Consider the following 9,976-nt stretch of genomic DNA (forward strand, 5'->3'; position numbering starts at 1 on the left):
CTAATGGTCAAATTGAATGGAATCTCATTAAAGGTATGCACAAACATAACCACCGGAAAATGCCATTATCAAATTTCAGAAACACATCGTCAAGGGACGTGCAAAGCGGATGACTGTCCTGTACAATTAATAAATTAAAATGTACGGTGCGGCCACCCCATCGCAAATAAATTGATGGTAGGAAAGTCCCAGGTCTGCGGTGGGCCATTGGCCCCAATGAGATCCACGCGTGTCCGTCAATATCCGATCGGTTTCGCGCTTCCGAATTCAACGAAACACCCTGTATTTTCCGCTCCCTTTAATTATGATGTAATTAGGTTATAGTGATTATATAACGTAGGCCCGAAAGGTTATTTGGCAGAAGTCACGGTTGGAAGATGGACGCGGAAGAATGTGCAGCGGCGAAGAGACACAAGAGGAGGTTGTCCAAAAAGGATAGGAAACGGATGAGCAACTACTTCACGGAGTATTGCGACGCTACCAGCATCCACGGATTCAGATATTTGGGAGAGCAGAAGAGAAGCTGTATAGAGAAGTACTGTTTTCATTCTTAATCTTAAAGATTAAATTGATTATATCAATTGTTATTAGACTTTGGTGGTTGGTGACTTTGATAGTGTCCGTATCCATGTGCACTTATTTGATTGTACAAACTTACTATAAATGGGACAGATCTCCAGTTATTGTCAGCTTTGCCACTAAACAAACGCCCATTTGGCAAATCCCTTTTCCCGCAGTCACCATTTGCCCGGAAACCAAATGCCGACAATCCGTCTTCAATTTCACTAAGATCTACATGAAAGGCTACGACAAATTAACCAATGAAGAGTAAGTAATACATCATTGTTATTTTGGTTAAAATACAAAGCTTTTTTAGGAGAGAGCAGTTAGAGTACATCTCATTAGTCTGCAATCCTCGAGATATAATTAAAAAATTAAAGTTGAAAACTGTCAACGAAACTGTCCTTCATTTCTTCGATGATGTAATTAAATAAATATATATATATAAACATTTAATTAATATTATAAATTCTTTAGATTTCGCCTAGTTTTTCTGATGTTTCGTTGAGATGTGTTTGGATGGGAGAGTCCTTCGATTGCAACACGATTTTCTCCCCGATTTTAACCGATGAAGGTGTTTGCTACACGTTTAACATGTTGGATAGGAAAGAGCTTTTTAATGACGAGATGTAAGTCTTTAGAAAAAAAAACTGAATTTACCTGTTTATAAATTGAGTTTTTTATAGGTCATTTTTCAAAGATTACCTGCATCACGAGAATACTTCGGTGGGTTGGAGCTTGGAGAAGGGTTACGCTAAAGATGTTAAAAAGGATACGTATCCAAGAAGGGCTTTGTTCTCGGGCGCTAAAAACGGGTTGTTCATCTCGATGAAGGTTTACGATAAAGATTTGGATTACATATGCGGCGATTCCTTACAAGGCTATAAAGTTAACATTATTCGGAAGGAATTTACCAAAGATTGACTTATTCTTATTTTAGATCTTGCTTCATCATCCCGCTGAAATACCGAGAGTAAGTCAACAGTACTTTCGCGTTCCTTTAAATCAAGCAGTTGTGGCTGCAATAAAACCGGAAGTGATGACCACTTCCTCTGAGCTGCAAGGCTATCAGCCGGGAAAACGTCAATGCTATTTTCCGCACGAAAGGAATTTGCGTTTTTTCAAAATCTACACCCAACAAAACTGCGAGATTGAATGCCTCGCGAACTTCACTCTACGTTTATGCAAATGCGTCGATTTCCATATGCCACGTAAACTCTTTCAGTTCCATTGGAATTGCTAGTTTATAAATACTTTCGTTTCAGGAACGAACTCCACGCCAATTTGTGGTCCGAAGAAGATTCGATGCATGAAGCAGGCTGAGAGTATTCTACTCTCAAGCGAAATTGATATAAAGTTGAAGGAAATCGAAGATGAGGACACTCTTAACAATAAAACTTTTGTTGGGACTTTGGATAAGATTTTGAATAAGTTTAATAATAAGGCTAAGAAAGAGGAAAAACCTAAAAATTCGAACTGCGATTGCTTGCAAAGCTGCACTTCTTTGAGATACAGCACCGAAACTTCACAATCTGATTGGAATTGGACCGAATTTTTCCGAGGACTAGATGATCCTTTCAACTTCCTCACTGACAACGAAACGTAATTATAATACACTAATTTGCAACACTTGATAATAATTTCTCTTATTTTTAGGGTGCATTTATCAAAAATGGTTCTTTTCTTCAAAGACATGCAGTTTATATCTTCAGAAAGAGATGAACTTTATGGACACACCGATTTCCTTGCCAACTGCGGCGGACTTCTCGGACTCTTCACCGGATTTTCATTCATTTCCCTCGTGGAAATTATCTACTTCCTATCGTTAAGACTTATATGTAATATACGCACTCACGGAAGACTACTATGGTCCAATTCGCAAGACGCATGATTCTTGAAGGAACTATTTTGCACGTCCATTTGGTGTCTGGTATACTTTTCGATTAAAGTGGACTAAAGCAAGATTATATAATACCGTTTTTTTTTTGGAATATACGAACTTGTTAATTGCGTATGCAACGGGTGTTCTATTATTGAGCCACTCCTCATATTATGTGTCTTTTTTTGTGTATGAATGTTTACAAATTCAAATCGCGACATTACGTAACGGATTAAAACACATCGAAGATCGTTCGAGCATTCTTAAATATCTAGTCTATCTTATCGTTTATATATATACATCGTTTTGTTGTAGTTGAATGTAAAGAATACTCAATTTAAATATTATATAAGACACATTGATGTATTTTGTTATGTTATGATATTTATCACCTATTGAACTTTTCTTCTAATTATATGTAATATTATGAATGGAAACTGTTAAAATAAGTCTTTTATTATTGTAAAAACTACAAATCTAAATTAGATTAACTTAAAACTTTAATAATCATATCAATATATTAAATAATTATTAGCTCTTAACTAATTTAATTCAATTTCATAATACAGGAATACCTCTCATAGTCCGGCTTCGATCAGTCCGGAATTACTATAGTACGGTTTGAAATTAAACGAAGTAAAATTAATTGATAAAAATAAAAATTAAAAAAGTGGACAATATTATTTTTTTTAAACATAAATAATCGGTTTTTGGTTCCTTGATTTGTCCAGTTTCAAACACTCCGGAATGTCGACAGATCCGATTATTATGGACTATGCGAGTTATTGATGTGTTAATGAAGTTTTTTTAAATAAATACTTTAATATTTGTATTATTATAGTTGTTATATATTTACTGTTAGATTTATATAAATTATTTTAAAGTAACTTATCTCTCTGAAATTTGTTGAATTATTTTAATGATTAACTTTATATATTTTTTTGGAGCCGTAAGACAAAATTTAAATTAGAAATTTGATCTACAAATATTAAGATTTAAATTTTTTCTAATTATATGTAATATTATGAATGGAAATGGTTAAAATAAGTCTTTTATTATTGTAAAAACTACAAATCTAAATTAGATTAACTTAAAAGTTTAATAATCATATGAACACATTAATTAATTGTTGATTTTTAACTAATTCAATTCAATTTCATAATACAGCAATACCTTGAATAGTCCGGCTTCGATCAGTCTAGATTTACGGTTTGATAATTTCAAAATAAAGTAAAATTAATTGATGAAAATAAAAAAGTGGACAATATTATTTTTTTTTTAAATAAATAATCGGTTTTTGGCTCAAGTCTATTTGTGTCCGGTGTATTTAGTTCCTCGATTAGTCCAGTTTCAAACACTCCGGAATGTCGACAGATCCGATTATCCGGACTATGCGAGTTATTGATGTGTTAATGAAGTTTTTTTAAATAAATACTTTAATATTTGTCTATAATTGTTATATTTTTATTGTTACAATTATATAAATTATTTTAAAGTAACTTATCTCTCTGAAATTTGTTGAATTATTTTAATGATTAACTTTATATACTTTATTGGCGCCGTAAGACAAAATTTAAATTAGAAATTTGATCTACAAATATTAAGATTTAAATTTCTTCTAATTATATGTAATATTATGAATGGAAATGTTTAAAATAAGTCTTTTATTATTGTAAAAACTACAAATCTAAATTAAATTACCTTAAAACTTTAATAATTATATCAATATATTGAAATAATTATTGACTCATTCAATTTCATAATAGAGGAATACCTCGCATAGTCCGGCTTCTTTAAAACAAAGTAAATTAATTGATGAAAATAAAAAAAATATTATTTTTTAAACAAAAATAATCGATTTTTTATAGAATCAATCTTATTATCCGATTTATTAAGTTCCTAGATTAGTCCAGTTTCAAACAATCCGGAATAACAACGGATCTGATTATCCGGACTATGCGAGTGCTGTGTTAATGAAAATTATAGTTATAAATACTTTCATATTTATCTATAATTGTCATATATTTATTGTTAGAATTATATTAATTATTTTAAAGTAACTTGTTTGAAATTTGTTGTAACAGTTTTCATGATGTATTAAAAATGGTAATATTTTTCGAAAATAAACAAGTATAAGTATATATTATAGTTTTTCAATTCTTTCAAATATTTTTGCATTTTTTATATACATTATACATAATCCGTCTTTTTACGAAAGATTAAATACTAATTATTTTATAAACTAATTGTTTGTATGTAGAAACATAAATTATATTTATTATCTAATAATTACACAAATAATCGTTAAAAACTGTTTATAGTTATTTGTATATGTTATTTCGTGGAATTTCATACGAGGTTATCAGTCAGCGATTATTAATCTGCAAAGAATAAAATTATCAATTGTTTCATATAAAATGATGCGAAAACAACATAATTGTAATAAATCTCATTATTCTTCGCAGTTATTAATTTAATATAATAATTATAGCAAGAAAATATTTTATTTAAATATTAAATTTCTAAAAACAATAAATTATATTTTTGTAATATTTTACCAAATAGAAGAATGTTTAAATATTTATGAAAAAAATAATATTTTTCATTTTAAAACATTCTTAAAATAATAAACTCTTCTTAGTTTTATTATATTACATAACATATGCGACTTGTTATTGGTTAATTTTACGATCTATTTCTGCCAGATGTTTATAAAAACCAAAGAATAAACCAGAGATCGTCATTTTCCAAAGTTCGCTTGTACAACTGGATACAAAATCAGAGTAAGTTTTCTTAAGTTATTGTCAACTGATATAATTTTTAAGGGATAGTAATACCTCGAATAGTGCTAGTTCCCCTAATATACCGCACTGTTTGAAACCGCAGCAATCATAAAACTTACTAAAATACACAGCACAAAAATAGACTTGATTGTATAATGAAAAAAAATAAAAGATCATTTATGTAGACAAAATAAATTAGTATACCAAATTCTTATGACAATTTATTTGTAAAACATTAAAATTTATTTTTGAAATTTTTTGAATCAAATCTGCACTTTGCAGTAATTTTGAATAATCAACAGATTTTAACAAATATATTTTATAAATATTTTTGTAATAAATCGTAATGAATATTGAATGTAATTCTGTAACGTTAAATTAATTGGGGTTCATTCCTATGTATTTATAAAATACTGCTTAATCATTTTATGTCATGTAATAAGTAATTACGTTTTTTTCTAAATTAGAAAGACATCAGAATAGAAGCTTATTCATTTTCGTATTAGAGGCAGAAAAGTAATGCATTTTGCTCAATAATGTCTATTTTACGCTGGAATAAAGAAAATAAAAATAACTTCATGCATCCACCTATTAATTCAAAATAATAAATTATTTGTTGCACTGGGAATTGATGCATTAAAAGCGACAATAATAATCAAATACCTTAACATTAGCATTAGAATAGAAGCTTATTCATTTTTCGTATTAGAGGCAAAAAGCTAATGCATTTTACTAAGTAATGTCTATTTTGCGAACGAATAGAGAAAATAAAACTAATTACATACATCCACCTATTAATTCAAAATAATAAATTATTTGTTGTACGGGGAATTGATGTATAAAAAGCGACTATAAGGCATTCCCATTGGGGCCTAAGGGTGTGTATATATCTAGTAGAAATTATACAAAACATATATCATGCAATATAACAAGCTGCACCCACTCAGTCTATAAAGGCATTTGCTTCTGATCCCAGACTATCATTTGGTGTGTAAACATGAAGAGGAGCGTGAAAGACATTCCGCAACTGGAAGCCGGCAGCAAACCGGGCGACGATTTGTTCAAGCCGAAAAAGAAGTATCCATCTTTCTGGAAGAACCTCACCAATTACATAACCGAATTCACCGAGAACACCAGTCTTCACGGCGTCCGATATTTGGGAGAGAAGAAACGAACAGTTTTCGAGAAGTAAGTGTTACATATTTTATTATTAACTTATTTAATGAAGTTATACAAATCAAGTTATAACAATCAAATTTCTTTAAAAAAAAAAGGATATGTTGGACTACGATATTCGCAATATCACTCTTCTTGTGTATCGAGCTGATTCTGAAGACTTACCAGAAATGGGACAACTCTCCTGTAATTGTGAGCTTCGCGCAGAGCCCAACTCCTGTTTGGCAGATTCCGTTTCCGGCTGTTACCATCTGCCCGGAAATGAAGATGCGCCAAAGAGTATTCAACTACACCGATTTCTACCACAGGAATTTAGCCAACAACTTAACAGAAGAAGAGTAAGAATCTTTTATATACAAAAAAACAATAAAAATAAACATGTATTTTGAAGAGCTAAGCAATATAGTGATGCTAGTTTGGTATGCGACACTCACTTGTTCCACCACGGAGGAAACTTGACGAATCTGGAAACATTAGATTTTTTGGCCAAGGTAAATTTACAATTTAATATTTTTTGTATTACTTTGCTTTATTATATTGCAGGTTGCTCCGCAATTCGAGGAGGTTTTGATGATGTGCAAGTGGACAAATATGAACGAAACTTGCAGCAATTTGTATACTACTGTTTTAACGGAAGATGGTATATGCTTTACCTTTAATATGTTGGATCGGGATGATATATACACGAATGAAGTGTAAATAAGTTTGTTTATGTTTGTTAATACCAGTTTCTAAAGTATGATGGTTTTAGGTATCATAATAAGGATTTCTTGAAGCACGGACACGACAGACATGGTTGGACTTTGGAGAAAGGTTATTTGAAGGACGCAGGAAGAAACACGTTTCCTAGGAGAGCTTTATCTTCAGGATCGAAAGCAGGTTTGACTTTGTTGTTGAGAGCTTTCGAACAAGATATAGACTACATTTGCAAAGGACCTGTGCAAGGTTTTAAGGTCTAAAAATTACTTATTGTATCAACAGCAATTAAAATGTAATTTATATTTCAGTTGTTGTTCCACCATCCTTTAGAAGTTCCTAGAATGAGTACTCAATACTTCAGAGTACCTTTGAATCAAGAAGTTATAGTTAACGTGAAACCTGACATGATAACGATTTCTGAAGCCCTCAGAAACTACGATCCTCACAGACGCCAATGCTATTTCTCCTCAGAACGTCAGCTGAGGTATTACAAGAACTACACTCAACAGAATTGCGAGGTCGAATGCTTGACTAACTTTACCCTGGCGACTTGCGGTTGCGTCGCCCACCATATGCCTCGTAAATAGTTCTGTGAATCTCATTTTTTTTTGTCTGTACTAATCGTGTTTGAGTTATTTGCAGATACTGAATCCACCCCAATCTGCGGTTCGGGTAATACCATTTGTATGGCAATGGCAGTCCGTAAGTGGCTTTTAATAGTTTAAGTTATGTTTGGGTACAAGTTGATCTTTTCAGATAAATTACTCGCTGTGCAAGTCGACGAGGGAATCAGCTCGTTCCATGAAGGCGACGACGAGATTAAGGAGGGAAAGTGTAACTGTCTACCGGCATGTACATCTTTAACGTACAACGCGGAAACCTCTCAAGCCGATTTCAACTGGCAAGCCTTGTTTAGGGCCTACAAATCTGACTTGAACGAATTCCCTGGGTAAGCACACACATACTTTTTAAATTACTACAAAGTTGTTCTCTTGTTAATGGAGGTAAATACCTGGAATCATTATGGTAAACCTTACCTGGATTAAAATTTCGACTTTAAATTTGAATAAGTTGAAAAGAACATTTTTATATTTCATTTTCATCATTTACAAAACAAGAAAATACATGAGAGGAAAGAAAATGTTTGAAAAGTATTATTCATAAATTTTACTGTGTTATAGGTTTTTTTTTAAATTTTCTAACCGGATTATAGTGAATCCGGACTAATTGAAGCTTGACTATTCAAAAAAATACTGTATATTGTTATACATTTTAGAAAATTATTCTGTTAAATATTTTGAATCTTATTGATTTGTATTATTTCAACCATTTTCCTTATTGGTAAAATTATGTGAAAACTATAATTTTACATATACAAAAGTCTACATCTGTAATAAGCAGTTTTTCCATTCTTAAATATTGTATTATTAAATGATCGTGGGCAATATGTGGCCCGCGGGCCTCTGTTTATAGACGTCTGTAGATTACTTTAAAACGAGGTTTCCGTACTTAATCCATAAAAAAATGTTTGTTTTTAGGATACAGATGGCTCGAGTGACAATTTTCTTCAAAGAAATGCAGTTCATCACATCGGAGAGGAACGAGTTGTACGGATACACGGATTTTCTGGCCAACTGCGGCGGACTGCTCGGACTGTTCATAGGATTCTCATTCCTTTCGGTCATAGAAACCATATACTTCGTGACGTTGAGACTTGTGTGCAACGTGAGGAGATACGGCCGTCATTACTGGTCCGGTTCTCCGGAGCTGGTAAACAACGATGCTTACGACCACAAGAAGTAATCCCTCTTCCATCTGTAACGACTCCCGTGCCCATATTAATTGCACAATGAAAAACAAGAAGTAGAAAGAGCAAGAAAAAAAGTAGAAACAACAAAGCGGGTTTGGCTTCTAATAAGTAATCAGTTTCCTGCTTTCTCCCGATGCATCCGATCCTTCTTCACTTTCATTAGCAGTATTTTCACTTTTACGTGAATTGTATAGATAGACGTACGCATCGTAATTCACGCAATAGCCCTAGTTTAAATTCGAAAAGGGCTGCTCTGGTCAATGCTGGAAACCAGTTTTGCTAATGCAAATGACCTCTAGTAGTGTAACGCTCTCTGCAATTGGGGACAATCAATGTTTCCTTTCACCCTTTTCCTTCCGTTTCAAAAAACGCGTCAAGTTCACTGTCCTCGTGACTCATCATCCTCTGTAATCAATATAACACGTCAACAGAACAATTGCCGGAACACTGAGTACTTGATAAGCTAGTAACATTTGTGGTTTGAAAATTGTCCACACAATAATATGATATAGAAATCACGGATTCCACATTTGCTCGTGGAAATTCTGTACACGTCTGATAAAAAAATGCTTTTACTTTACGTAAGCATTTTTTACTTTCTCGTATGCGTATGTATGCGCGTGTACTTCTTTTTTTGCTATTCAATACAAATAATTACATGTTAATTATCTTCTATACTTTATGTAGACACAATAAGTATCAATTACTCGTTGTAAAATCCATTGAATTGAATAAAACAATAATATTCACATTGTCCAATTTCATTTTATTTATTTTTCCCATTGAACAACTAATTAATAAAAGAATTAATTTTATTTTTATTTGTGTTTGTAATGCAAAGACATTTAACAAATTCATTCTAAATTTCAAATTACTTTGTAAGTTTATAAAAATAATAAAGTGTAATGTGTTAGTAAGAAAACATGCATTATTGATCAATTTTCATGAGAAATGGAATATATTTAGCCACATTGTCATTTTACGACGCAAAATGAAAACGTTGCACTAATTTCGTATTTCCTGCATGACGTAAGTCTCGTACATAGGGGTTGAATATATTAGTTCACC

The 9,976-nt window shown here is 32.0% G+C and overlaps 2 protein-coding genes across 2 annotated transcripts; both read left to right on the top strand.

The window, feature by feature from the left end:
- The first annotated feature begins 377 nt into the window (after window positions 1–377).
- Window positions 378–2,593, top strand: LOC108558099 (pickpocket protein 28-like). Its single transcript, XM_017914907.1, has 8 exons — window positions 378–535; window positions 592–828; window positions 878–983; window positions 1,039–1,190; window positions 1,248–1,449; window positions 1,502–1,772; window positions 1,827–2,163; window positions 2,218–2,593. The coding sequence occupies exons 1-8, from the start codon at window positions 378–380 to the stop codon at window positions 2,450–2,452; spliced, it is 1,698 nt and encodes a 565-aa protein (XP_017770396.1). The 3' UTR covers window positions 2,453–2,593.
- Window positions 2,594–5,198: 2,605 nt separating this feature from the next.
- LOC108558136 (pickpocket protein 28-like) lies at window positions 5,199–9,590 on the top strand. The gene is made up of 10 exons (XM_017914955.1): window positions 5,199–5,223; window positions 6,200–6,411; window positions 6,498–6,737; window positions 6,791–6,890; window positions 6,943–7,094; window positions 7,151–7,352; window positions 7,407–7,677; window positions 7,741–7,800; window positions 7,855–8,047; window positions 8,637–9,590. Exons 2-10 carry the CDS (start codon window positions 6,221–6,223, stop codon window positions 8,899–8,901), a joined length of 1,674 nt encoding a protein of 557 aa, XP_017770444.1. The 5' UTR covers window positions 5,199–5,223; window positions 6,200–6,220; the 3' UTR covers window positions 8,902–9,590.
- Window positions 9,591–9,976: the final 386 nt, after the last annotated feature.

This window comes from Nicrophorus vespilloides, unplaced genomic scaffold (genome assembly GCF_001412225.1).
Source record: "Nicrophorus vespilloides isolate i.1.1-1 unplaced genomic scaffold, Nicve_v1.0, whole genome shotgun sequence".
NCBI lineage: Eukaryota > Metazoa > Arthropoda > Insecta > Coleoptera > Silphidae > Nicrophorus > Nicrophorus vespilloides.

What these genes read in the sequence shown, in the direction of transcription:
- LOC108558099 (XM_017914907.1), top strand. Translation starts at nt 378, where the DNA reads ATGGACGCGGAAGAATGTGCAGCGGCGAAGAGACACAAGAGGAGGTTG. An exon ending in TCCTTCATTTCTTCGATGAT is followed by an intron (nt 984 to 1,038) that starts GTAATTAAATAA and finishes TAAATTCTTTAG; the next exon opens with ATTTCGCCTAGTTTTTCTGA. An exon ending in CGTCGATTTCCATATGCCAC is followed by an intron (nt 1,773 to 1,826) that starts GTAAACTCTTTC and finishes CTTTCGTTTCAG; the next exon opens with GAACGAACTCCACGCCAATT.
- LOC108558136 (XM_017914955.1), top strand. Translation starts at nt 6,221, where the DNA reads ATGAAGAGGAGCGTGAAAGACATTCCGCAACTGGAAGCCGGCAGCAAA. An exon ending in AAACGAACAGTTTTCGAGAA is followed by an intron (nt 6,412 to 6,497) that starts GTAAGTGTTACA and finishes TAAAAAAAAAAG; the next exon opens with GATATGTTGGACTACGATAT. An exon ending in CGTCGCCCACCATATGCCTC is followed by an intron (nt 7,678 to 7,740) that starts GTAAATAGTTCT and finishes AGTTATTTGCAG; the next exon opens with ATACTGAATCCACCCCAATC.